General features: G+C 36.4%; 1 protein-coding gene across 1 annotated transcript; it reads left to right on the forward strand.

Moving 5' to 3' along the window:
- Positions 1-1,459: 1,459 nt before the first annotated feature.
- TASL (TLR adaptor interacting with endolysosomal SLC15A4) lies at positions 1,460-11,451 on the forward strand. The gene is made up of 2 exons (XM_058184997.1): positions 1,460-1,598; positions 10,257-11,451. The coding sequence occupies exon 2, from the start codon at positions 10,258-10,260 to the stop codon at positions 11,128-11,130; it is 873 nt and encodes a 290-aa protein (XP_058040980.1). The 5' UTR covers positions 1,460-1,598; position 10,257; the 3' UTR covers positions 11,131-11,451.
- Positions 11,452-13,322: the final 1,871 nt, after the last annotated feature.

Here is a 13,322-nt window from a genome sequence, read left to right on the forward strand (position 1 = left end):
CAGCAGAAGCTTATATCTAAATAAACAGAACCTCAAATGTCCTCTTCTTCACTGGCAACAAAATGTTTGAAAGAATTATAATTATACATAGAATAGAATAGAATAGAATAGAATAGAATAGAATAGAATAGAATAGAATAGAATAGAATAGAATAGAATTTTTTATTGGCCAAGTGTGATTGGACACACAAGGAATTTGTCTTGGTGCATATGCTCTCAGTGTACATAAAAGAAAAGATTGCAGTTCATTAGTGATAATGAAAAAACATACTTTGATCAACTGATGTGTGTAGCTCTTACATAAGAGTTCAGTTCGGAACATTTCTCCCTGAGGGAAAATGGAATGAATTGTCATTGGCCAGTGTCTTAGTCTGGAAGAAAATGGATAGTTACAGATTCTAACAGAATTTAAGGCAAAAATCTACATTCAGTTGAACATACATGCTAGTTGCCATTCAAGAATGGAACCAATTCCCTTCACTATATTTTAAATAACAAAGAAAGTCATGCCAATATGATAGCGTATCACAAATATTTTAAGTTGGAAAAACAAGGTAAGTAGCTTTATTTATTTATTCAGTCAGTCATCTTACAAGGTACCATAATAATCTAAGCAACTGGGTTAATGTGCAACATGCTAAATGATCAAATAGCAGCAAACAACAAAACTCTGTGTTACTCTATTGGAGAAAGAAAGATTGAGACTGAAGCAATAATATCCCAATATTATTGCATATGTTGAAACATCTATGTTGAGCAACAGTAGAGTTGGGGCTATACAGACTTCAGCTGGGATGATACTATCCCACAGTAACTATTTTGTTTTTTTTACTTACATGCAGATGCATTGACCAATTCAAATAACTGAGATTCAATATAATGATTATATGACCTAGATCCAATTCTGGAAAAACTGAAAAGAAGCAGATGTGCAGTTATTTTTTCTAAGCTTATCTGAATATGCTATAAAATTGGGATCTTTTGTATGGGCACCAGACAACCAGAAAGCTGTTGCTGGTAAATTATTTTTTGCCTATGTATTTATCAAGCACATTGGTTCTGCATAAATTTAATCATGAATTGGATATTTGACATGACATTTATAAATAATGTTATTCAAAGTCTGAAATAGAAAAAAAATATAATAGCCATTTCATCTAGTCATACCTGACATTTTTTTTAAAAAAGCCAACATCCTTTCAATGCTGCTTTCTATTGTGCTGTCCTACAGAGTTTCTTGTTCTTAACCACCAGGGGTTAAAAATTTTGATCCTTACCTATAAATTATTTTAATACATACAGTTCTACAAAAAGGTTTCACACGGAAATAAAAAGAGGAAGAAAGAATTATATAGACTGTGACACAAGAGGGGGACTTGTTCATTTCCTTCTTTAATACATTCGGGGGATTTCCATTTCACAAGCAATGCAGTCAGGAATTGGATAGAGGAGGGGGACAGGCATGGCAAAGAAATCTTTGCTCACATTAACGGAAACAAAAGTATTGTATGTCATCCAAAGTGTTATGCCACATTTCTCTTCATCATTACACAACTGGGCACTGATCTTACCTTAAAGGAAAAGTTCAATTCTTGAAGGTAAGTGAAGATTGATTGATTGATTGATTTATATTTATTCCCATTTTTATTTTTTTTATAAATAAGGCAGTGAACATATCAAACACACACCTTCCTTTTCCTATTTTCCCCACTACAACAAACCTGTGAGGTGAGTTGGGCTGACGGGGACTGACCCAAGATCACCCAACTGGCTTTCATGGCTAAAGCAGGACTTGCACTCAGGGTCTCTCTCTTTCTAGCCTGGTGCCTTAACAACTCCACAGCAAGTATTGATTCCTGACATTGTCTGCATAATTTAAATAAACAAATCCTAAATTTGTAAGGATTTTAAATACAGTCTAAAATAAAATAGTTCAAGGAATTTAGTGGCACATTCATGCATTGTAGTGAGAAATGGGTGCCAAAATGAAAAAAATCACATAGTGATGGCATGACTATGCCAAAAATATGTTAACTGAACAAGTATGTAGAAAGACAAAACCAGTACAATGTGCCACATTTATATATAGTATAATAGGTCAAACATTTATTATCTACTATTAAAATATGCAGCAGATTATAGGAAAATAATGTACGTTCACTGTCTTTAGCTGAGTAATTCTAAAGTGAAACAGTTGGAGTCATTTTTATTGGACAGCTCAGACCTTCGTAGTAGCCTAGATAGATGACCTAAATTAGAAATTAGATGCGGGCAATGCAGCCCCACTAATTTTCCAGAGACACTTGATAACTTTCAGTGCCATTGTTTCAGCATCTTTTTGGCACTGTATTCTTGTCAGACCATGTTCTAAAAATGTGCAGTTATATTTGTTTTGTAGGCTGTTGATCTATGGCCTACTATAATTCATCTTGTCACCATATTGTTCAATATGTATGTGAAACTTTTTTGGAAATATCAAGTGAGATATTGGCATTACATGTCATCAGTATGTTTATTACACCTAATATTTTCCGAAAGACTCTCAAGACTTGGTTATACTGCCAGGTCTCCCAGGAAGCCAGAGATTTGTTTCAGTGGCTCCTTTACTGAGGAAGCCATTTTTACCTTCCCTTTGTCTACTGTTAGTATTTTTATTTTTATTATATTTATTATTGTGGCTCTTTAGATTTTAATCTGTTTTTATATTGTCTGTTTTATCTATTATTGCTTGCTGCCCAGGGTTGCCTTTAGGCTATATAAATTTGATAATGCATAAATAAAAGCCTTATTATCCAAATCAACATCTTGAACATTACTTAAACTCACTAATCAGTAGATATGAACAAGCTATAATTAAATTCAGACAAGATTGAGGTGGCATTGACGAGTAAAAAACCAGGCTGGAATACTGAAGTTTAGCCTGTTTTGAATGGGTTTGCATCTGAATGAAAGAGTGGATCCATATTAGATGGTTTTCTTTAAGGCTCAGTTGTTAAGGAACTTACAGATCACATTTGTATGAACTGTGATAATTCCACAGCAAGTTGTCCATGCCTTGGTCACATTCTGTCTCTAGATTATTGCAATATGCTTGAGTAATAAGATAACTTGGTTTTTTAAAGTTAATTTCAGACAAACTTTATTGGAAATGGGCTGTTTCTTTATGTATCATCTTTTCCCTATTCAGTCATCTTTGATTATTGAACAAAGTACAGTTGAAGTATATCATGGCTGGTAGCTATGTATTCATTATAACCATTCATTTAATGGTTATTTAATAAAAGCCAGAAATGTTTTTCAGTTTTATTTACTACAATAAATAGTAAATAAAATGTAAAATAAAGTGAATGATCTTTGTCATTTTTTCTGAAACCAATTGTGTTTTCTTCTCCAGTATAATATATTATAATTATTTAAGCTGTCTTTTAGAACAGGCACATACCGGTATATAGTGATAAATAGTTGAAGGATAAAATTCAGTTGCCAACAGGAGGTCTGCTGAGATTTGTCTTCAGGGTCATCAGAAATCTGTAAGCTAAAAGAGGTACATTCTTGGACAAAGGACACACTATATTAAAAGTCTTTGCTGCTGAACTCGATGGCCCTTCTGATTTGTTGCCCTTTGCTTATAAACAGGCAGTATGATATGATTGTGAAAGATATAACAGGATTCAGTTTTGCCATCTCTCTTGTAACTTACTTGCATGTTCTTTTTTATTGCTCTCTTCTCTTTCTCTTTACATTTAAACTCTTTACCACCTTCTATTGAAGCATTTCAAATTTCCAAATTGGGCTTAAAAGATTATTTCTAGAATTTTGGAGAGCTGCTTTCAGAAAGGATACAAGCCTGCTTAAAATAACTCACTTTTCTGTTACTCACCTGCTTTTAATGCTTCTTGTTCCCCTGCTTCAGATAATAATTATTCTTACTCCAGCTACTTCAGTTTAGCCCTGATAGCCATTTTGCAAAGGCTTGTAAAGAATAATGCTTGTTTTCTTGTTGTTGTTTTTTTAAAGCATCATCCTCTGGATTACTAGGCAGTAGGTCACATATATTATCTGTCAAGTGGATGTGCCATTTCTTTTTGTTTACATTACATTTTGTTTACATTACATTTTTTGGTACTACATCCTTAATGGCAGGGGTGAAATCTAAAAATTTTCCCTACCGGTTCTGTGGGTGTGGCTTAATTGGTGGACGTAGCTTGGTGGTCAGATGACTGGGTGGGCAAGGCCAATAACAATAAATAATAAAAATAATAAACAAAGTAAACAAAACAATAAGAGGTACCAAAAACCAACTTTCACACTTTACACACACACACCACAACACAACTGACTCACACACAATGTAAAAGCAGCTGCACTTAACCCAAAATGGCCCATGCAACATGCAGGAACCTCACACAGCCACAAAAAGCTCAAAAACCAACTTTCACACTTTACACACACACAACACAACACAACTGACTCTCTCTCTCTCTCTCACACACACACAAAATGCCACATACAGCTTTGTGAGATTTTGTATGTTTTTGTAGTTAGAATGAAACACTACAGAAACACACCAAATCTCAGAAAGCTGCACAAATATTTTATTTTATTATTTTATTTTATTTATATTTTTTAGATCAGGGGTCTCCAACCTTAGTAACTTTAAGGTTTGTGGACGTCAATTCCAGAGTTCCTCAGCCAGCAAAGTAGGCAGATTCAGTTGCTGACAAGGAGATGGATTTCAGGTAGGCAGAATCAGTTGAAAGGAGCAGTTAATTAGGTAAGTGACTTATGGCAGCCCAGAACCTCTTAAAAGGAGGTTTTCTACAAGCTCTTCGACTGAAGAGCTTGTAGAAAACGTTTTTTAAGGTTCTGGTGATGAGGAACTCAGCTGGGATCGCCAGAGGAGCCTTTTAAAACTTTTTTTTACAACCTCTTCGGCTGAAGAGGTTGTTAAAAAAAAAAGTTTAAAGGGTTCTGACAATCTCAGCTGAGCCGCGGGATCATCAAAGGCTTTTTTTTTTACTTTTAAAGGCATGTTTTCGGCTGAAGAAAAACTGCTTTTAAAAGTAAAAAAACCAAAAACCTCTGATGAAGGTGCGGCTCAGCAGAGGTAGGGGGCGGGGCCAGGGATTTTTGCTACCGGTTCTCTGAACCACCCACCGCCATTGCTACTGGATCGGGTGAGCCGGTCCGAACAGGGAGCATTTCACCCCTGCTTAATGGTACTACATCCACATGGAGAGAAGTAAGAAGTGGGATACCACAAGGTCTTTGGCCCAGTACTCTTCAATATCTTTAAAATGACTTAGATGTGGTAGTAGAAGGGGAACTCATCAAATGGCACTGCCACTAAGCTGGCAGGAATAGCCAAAACTTCTGAAGACAAGCTCAGGATCCAAAAAGATCTTGACAAACTTGAACAATGAGCCTTATCCAATAAAACAAATTTTAACATGGAGAAAATCAAAGATTTACATTTAGGCAGTAAAAATTAAAGTTTATAGATTAGGTGAGACATGGCTCAAAAACAGTAACAGAAATGGACCTTGGAGTCCTAGTAGATGATCACTTGAATATTAGCCAGCAGTGTGCAGCAGCAGCCCAAAAAGCTAATAGAATCCTGGGTTGTATAAACAGAGGCATAGAATTAAGATCACATGAAGTGCTAGTACTGCTTTATAAAACCCTAGTAAGACCACACCTGGAATAATGTAACAAATTTTGATCACCATACTACAGATTTTTTTTTTGAGACTTTGGAAAAAGTTCAGAGAAGAGCAGCTAAGATGATCAAAGGCCTGGAGACTAAAACATGACATGATAGTAGTATTCCAGGAGCTGCCACAAAGAAGAGGGGGTCAAATTATTCTACAAAGCACAAGAGGGCAGGACAAGAAACAATAGTTAGAAACTAACTAAAGAGAGAAGCAACCTGGAATTAAGGAGAAACTTCTTAACAGTGAGGACAATTAACCAGTGGAACAGCTTGCCTTCAGAAATCGTGGGTGCTCCATCACTGGAGGTTTTTAAGAGATTAGATACTTATCTGAAATAATATAGATTCTCCTGCTTGAGCAGGGAGCTGGACTAGAAGTCCCTTCCAGCTCTATTTATTCTTTTTTTTAAACCAGATGAATAAAAAAATAGTTTCATTCCCTTTCCTCATCACCTAATGAGTGGTAAAATAAGTGACAATGTTTTACTTAAAAGCGGTACCATACCAGCTGTGAATACAGAATTATTTTTTAAAAATTTATTTATTTATTTATTTATTTATTTGATTTTTATACCGCCCTTCTCCCGAAGGACTCAGGGCGGTGTACAGGCAAAATAAAACAATACAATATACAGATTAAAATACCATTTAAAAAACTTATTTAAATTAGCCTGAGATTAAAAATTTCCATACTAAAAAACCCCGTTTAAAAATTAATAAAATTTCCCATTAAAACTAATTTAAGCCAGCCCCGCGCGGATAAAAAGATGTGTTTTTAGTTCGCGACGAAATGTCCGAAGGTCAGGTATTTGACGTAGACCCGGGGGAAGCTCGTTCCAGAGTGTGGGCGCTCCCACAGAGAAGGCCCTTCCCCTGGGGGCCGCCAGCCGGCATTGTTTGGCGGACAGCACCCTGAGAAAATTAAATATGTATTACTACCTTAAGGTATCAATACGTAGTGTGTAAAAGTTATTTAGACACCTTCAATAATACATATCGATGCAATAAGGATCAACAGTTCTTCTGTTGTCTCTGCTTTTGTCTTCTATTAATTGATACAGCCATTCAAGTAGCAATAATATCCCATCAGACATTAATGTGTCTAAGTCCTTTTTAAACTGTCATCTGTATGGCCATCTTCTGATAGCACATTTTGTAGTTTAATTAAGCTTTCCCTTGGGCTTTACATATTACCAGATCAGCTCCTGACCACAATGTTGGTTTCTTTCAAGGCTGATTTTTTTCTGGCTTTGTGCCAGTTTACATGAACCTAGAGCAAAGCTGAAATTTTCCTTTCATTCATGCTATGGCTCCAGGACAAGTGTGTTTTAGTGTTTGCTTTTTTCTGTTGCTTCACTGTGTCTTTCAACTTTGAGCACAACCAAGACCTGCACAACTTCCACTGAGTGTGAGAGTTAATTCTCATGCAATTATGATAGCAAATCAGATGACTGCAAAAACAAATGAAATAAGAAAACTGGATTACTCCTGTAAAAGAAGAGGCCCATTAGCTATTGCATAAGCATCAATGAGAAAAGGGTGCTAAAGAGTTTGATCCTACATATAACATTTGCTCTTGAAACATAACAGTCACTAGAATAATTTTGTTATGTTTTCTGAACTCTTCATTAAATAAAGATAGCTGGAAATCTTATGAGCTAGGGTATTATTTTATGAGCTTGCCTATTTGTTTCCAATCCTGCCTATTAGATGAAACCTGACACTGTGCCAGGAAAGTACCCAACTTCCTCAGTAAATTCAATGCCAATCCTTCTATCCTTTTGTAGCCAGGTTTGTAAAACCATCAAGGAGAAAACTAGACCTCTGCCCAAATTTTCAGGGCAAACTATTACTTATAAACTGGCAGTAAACTGTATACTATTAACTCTAATAATGTTACCTAGTTGGGTATGAAACAAATGCAAGCAAACAAACAAGCTTAGACAACATTTAAAGAAATGTTTATATATATATATATATATATATATTATATATATATATATATATATATATATATATGTAGGTCTTTGGTTATTCGGGTTTTCTCCCGTGTAAAATTGGAAGTGTCTTGGCGACGTTTCGACGAAGTCTCATTCGTCATCTTCAGGCTTCAGCTTCGTGCTTCTGGGAGCAATGTGGGATTGCAGCTGTTTCTTCCTTTTTAACTGCTAGTGGGGGTTTGAACTGATTGGGTGGGAGCTTGGCTGTGCTCTGATTGGATGGGGGTTTTTTTGTGCTCTGATTGGCTGGGGGTGTGTCCTGTGTTGGTGGGGGCTTGGTTGTGCTCAGATTAGTCTGATTTGCAGGGGGATTTGAGCTGGTGAGCTGCATTGCTGTTGTTTGGTTTCGTGTTTGTGGTCGTGCTACATCTTCATAGTGGGTGTCTGTCTGCTGTATGTATGGATTGGAGGGGTTTGAAATGGCTAATGTTGCAGCTGCGGTCTGGCTTCTGGTCCTTGGTCGTGCTTCATGATCAGTGTGGGTTTGGGTCTGCTTTCTGGGTGGATGTGCGGTGGTGACATCCTGTGTGGACCTCGTGAGTGTGGGTCTGGTGTCATTCCTCATGTTAGGGACTCGTTTGTCAATAAGGGCGGGTTTCCAAATGGCTGGTAGGCGAGAGGTATCATCTCGTTTGTTCATGCTGTGTGGGCGTTTTTCTATCTCAATGGCTTCTCTGATTATTCTGTTTTTAAAGTGTTCGGTTTTGGCGATAGTTCTGGTCTTTTTAAAGTCAATATCATGTCCTGTGGCTTTAAGGTGTTGGACCAGGGAAGAAGTTGGTTCCTCTTTTTTGACTGAGTTCTTGTGTTCTTCAATGCGTGCACTTATTCTTCTGTTGGTTTGTCCGATGTATGTGGTGGGGCAGGCGGTGCATGGGATTTCATATACTCCTTGATTTTCTAACTCAATTTTGTCTTTGGGGTTTCTTAGGATGGTGGATATTTTTGGTTTGTGCAGAATGCTGTCTTGATGTCCCTATGTGCATAGGGACTACCCAGATGGCTGAAAAAAGTGATTTCTGACAGGTTCTCACACTTTTGACCAGTCCTCACACTTATGACAGGTCATCATTTATGCCTGTTGCAGCATTTTGTGCATAGAGACTACTCAGAGGGCTGAAAAAGTTACTTTTGATCTGTCCTCACACTTTTGACCGGTCCTCACACCTACAACTGTCCTCACATTTTACATTTTGCACCCTATCTTGTAACCGTGATGAAGAAAAGCAGTTGTGAAATGAGTGACATGGTTGTTAAAAATGCTGCAATGGGCATAAATGTGAGGATGGTCATAAGTGCGAGGACCGGTCAGAAATGACTTTTTTTAGCCCTCTGAGTAGTTTCTATGCCCATAGCCAGGGCCACCCGGTCACATGAGCAGTTAGGCTCACCCATCCAGTCACATGAGCAGCTAGCCACGCCCATCCAGTCACATGACCACCAAGCCACACCCCAAAATAAGCCACGCCCACAGAACCAGTGGTTTAAAAATTTGAATCCCACCACTGCTGATATGTCACCTAGTTGGGTAATGAAATCTATACAAGCAAACAACCAAAATCAGAGAGTACAAAGATCTCCAGAGTTCAAATTTCAGCTACAGATATTCTTTTCTTTTAGAACTTATTTTAAGTGCATAAATACCATTAAAGAAACACTTGATGATTAATTTGTTTTCTATATTTGGGTCAAATTATTGTAAAGTATTTATTATTTTTCAAATAATTTTGAGAACCTTTACAAATATTTTAAGCTTAACCAATATTACCAAACTGTTCAGATATATTAAAAATTATATATTCCTTAAAAAACACAACTTTCCTCCAGAAACTATTGTCTTCCACAGCAGCCTATATTTGAATATAAGCAATTCAAAATAGAAGGAAAGCCCTTTTTTTGCAGGTTCACAATTAAAAAAACAGGATGTGGAATGGGAAAAAAGGAAAATGAAAACATTTTCTTGGTAAAAAAAATGTGATTTGTAGCATATCATTCTTAGGTATTTTATCTTCTTTTGCTGGGAGTTTTCTAAAGTGCTGTTTTTGGCATTTGTCTCTTTTGATTGGAATTCCCAAGGCCAAAGACTGTTATTAAAATTACTGTAGCTGACAAATGTAGCACAGTAATGCTGCCCTTGTATTTTCCAAATTAGCAAAAGCAGAATTCTTTTATCTCGTAGTGAGTGGCTCAGCAAATTCCCAACAGCTGTTTGTTTTCTCATTAATGGAAAGGACCAGATTGGTCTTCCATTGTTATGGTCTTCATATTGAGAAACAAAGAGTGTGGCTACCCTAGTAGAATTTGGGTCCAATTTATCAACAAACCCTTACATGTATACAATATGGCTGGTTTGTCTTGTTTTAACTTTCATGAGCTTTGAAATAATGATTATGATTAATTAAGAATGACTTTAGATATACTCATTATATTTGATCAAATATCATGCCAGGTATTTCAGCCAGTAAACTCACAGTCAGCTCTGTTTTATTAGTAATATTTAGCATGTTCTGATAATCTTTCTTTCTTCTCCTCCCTCCGCAAAGAATGTTGTCTGAAGGATATCTCTGTAAAATCCCTTATCGTGAGCTCTTGAATTACACGTTCTATGGAGCAGAAACAGAAGAGGCAATACATGAATTGAAGTCATTAAATGGCACCACTTATGAATCAACAGACAACATACAAAGTAGAAGCTTATTTTGGAATTATAGGTCCATGGACACATTTATGATTTCTGTTTCTTCCAAAAAACCCAAAAATAATAAACAAAAGAAAGACACATTGACACAAATTATTCAATATCCAGTATTTGAAAGGCAAGCATCTGAACCTGTGGAAATCTATGTGGGATCATCCATAAACAAGGACACTTACCTTGTTCCTTCTTCTTGTAAAAGCATTTGTATGAATTACAGTGACCTGCATATTGCTGGTGATCAGGTGCTACCAATGAATTCAATTAAAAGAGATGCTATTTTTGACAGTGGGATATGCCCATTCTTGGAATCATCAGAGATTCCATTGCCAATAGATTCAATCCCAATGCTACCTGTTGAGGTCCCACGGAAACCATCCCAAAGGAATTCATCATGCTGGCGAGTGACAAGCATCATGCAACAGCAGCCTCTCTCAAACTCAATTCTGAATAATTACTTGGAGGAGAAAGTGGTAGAGCTTTATAAACAATATATCATGGATGTGACAGGCAGCAGCATATCTCCCACTCAAATCTTGACTTCAGAGTTCATAATGACAAATGTAGATCAAATCAGCATGAAGTTATCACAAGAGATGAACATGAAGACCACAAAAGCCAAAGATATGGTTATTAACTGCCTACTGCAATTAGCTAGTGGAAAGGTGTCAAGTGAAATAAGCACTCCCAGCCTTCACATTTCCCAGTTCAGCACTAAATAAAGATCACTATATCTTGAAATGTAGAAATCAGTTTAATTTCTGAGTTACAAAACTATCAGGATACAGTTGAAGTGCCAAATCTTAATTATTTTACAGGTAAATTCTTCTAGGATTGTTCATTTCCCCTTCTTCTTTTGTGTTTGTATTTTTCTTTCTCCTCCTTCCCTTTGTGTATCTGCAAAAAGTTCAGCTAATGGACTTTTGAAAGTTCTCCTGAAGTAGTTGTTGTTATTATTATTATTATTTTGTGTATCTGCAAAAAGTTCAGCTAATGAACTTTTTAAAGTTCTCTTGAAGTAGTTGTAATTATTATCATCATCATCATCATCATTATTATTATTCTTTTGTAATTTATTAAAATATTGGTTGCTCCCAAACCTTGTGAAAGTTTCATTTTGTGTATAGGGGCATCATTTGGATGTATAGATTTATATAATGTAAAATTCGTTATGTATAGTAACAATAACTTATTATAAAAAATAAATACATTGTTTTTTTCCTCTTTGGGTCAGAATACTATATTTTAGTTTTCAGCATACTTGAAAATATATTTTCATACTTCTTACCTCTGACTTGCCATATTAATTTATCCTAGAAGCTATTTATAGGTTGAAAAAATGATCCACAATTCTAACATGTCAGCTTATAGAACAGTTTAAGAATGTATAGGTAGATAGATAGACCTTGATAATTCACCCAGTGACCATTGAAAGTTATGACAGTGCTAAATGAAGAAATTTAGGATTCATGCCCAAAGTTACAATTGTTACAGTGGCCTTATGGTCACGCGATCAAAATTTGGGAGCCTAGAAGACTACCTGCACTTACGACTGCAGGAATACTACCTACCTATGTTTTCCCCATGCCCTTTTGGTTCCTGACCTTTGCCATCTTCTTGCTCTTCTTGCTTCTGCTGACAAGAAATGGCTGGCCTTATTGTTGGCCTAGTCCTGGGGTTCATGCTGTGAAAAAAAAAAAGCCAAAAATATCCCCAGAGCCATGGCATACCAAAAGCCCCTTTGCAAAGAGCTTCTGGATGAGGCAGGCTTTGGATTCCTGAAATTGAAAAAATAAATAAAAAGCCCAAAGCAGCAAAGGCAAAAAGACTTTTTGGCATGCTATGATTCTGGGGCTGTTTTTGTTTTTTTCCTTTTTCTTTTTTCTTTGCTAGCCTGGCTCAGGAACATTTTCTGCAAAGGGGCATTTTTGCATGCTGTGTCCAGGAGCTTTTTATAAAAGGGTATTTGGATTGCTATGACTGTGGGGCTTCTTTTAACTTTTCTTTTTTCCACAGCTGAAGTCTGGTCTAGCAGCTGGCTGATCATTCATCAGCAATTGGACAGGAAAACAGCAAAGTTTAACTGTGGCTACAAAGCGCAGGGTGGCAGGGGTTTTGGAGTGTATAGGATGGTGAGGGGGAATTGCAGCTGGCACTGGACTGGAGTATTTGTGGCTTCCCAGAGGGTGATAAGCAGTTATGGGACAGCTTGTTGCCATGCAATGCAGAGCAGCAAAATGCCAGAGCTAGGGTAGATAGTCCCTAACCTTATGAGGTTTGGGTGGTGAGATGCCAGAATGGCTTTGATTCTGGTGGGTACTTGCTTAATGACTCACAGTTCTCAGTTGATTTCTTTGGCATGTATCCAGATGGGAAAAGGGTGCTGAATAAAAGAGGAACCAAAGCTTTGGGAGACTAATGCTTTTTTTCACACTATGTTATTACTTCTTCAATACACTTCTCCATATATAGACTATTCTGATGTTCATGCTTTCTACTCTTTTTCTATTTTTTCCATGTAAAGTAAAAGGGGGGAAGTTTAAAGAGCAAACAGGTAGGTATGCTACGTATGGATATAGGATAAAGAAGAATGGGTTGCAATTATAGTACTGGAGATGTGTAAGGAATGAATCTATATTTTATTTTATTTTTCTTATCTCATACTTTTATTTGGATTACTATATCTTTTATGTATATAGTGAAGGAGCATAGTGATTAAATCAATATTTGCTGTTTGCTTCTGATATGATATACTGCTAGAAATCATTTGTTATGAATTGAGCTTCGTTATTGGCTCCTGTTTATATTATTGTATACTGTCAGAAATTAATTGTTAGGAACTAATTCTGGCTTAGTAAATTGTAACCGTGATACTTTATTTATTTTATTTAGTTATTTATTTATTTTGTCATAA

Source organism: Ahaetulla prasina, chromosome 5, assembly GCF_028640845.1.
Source record: "Ahaetulla prasina isolate Xishuangbanna chromosome 5, ASM2864084v1, whole genome shotgun sequence".
Taxonomy (NCBI): domain Eukaryota; kingdom Metazoa; phylum Chordata; class Lepidosauria; order Squamata; family Colubridae; genus Ahaetulla; species Ahaetulla prasina.

Excerpts from the sequence above, each read along its gene's own strand:
- TASL (XM_058184997.1), top strand. The coding sequence starts at position 10,258 with ATGTTGTCTGAAGGATATCTCTGTAAAATCCCTTATCGTGAGCTCTTG.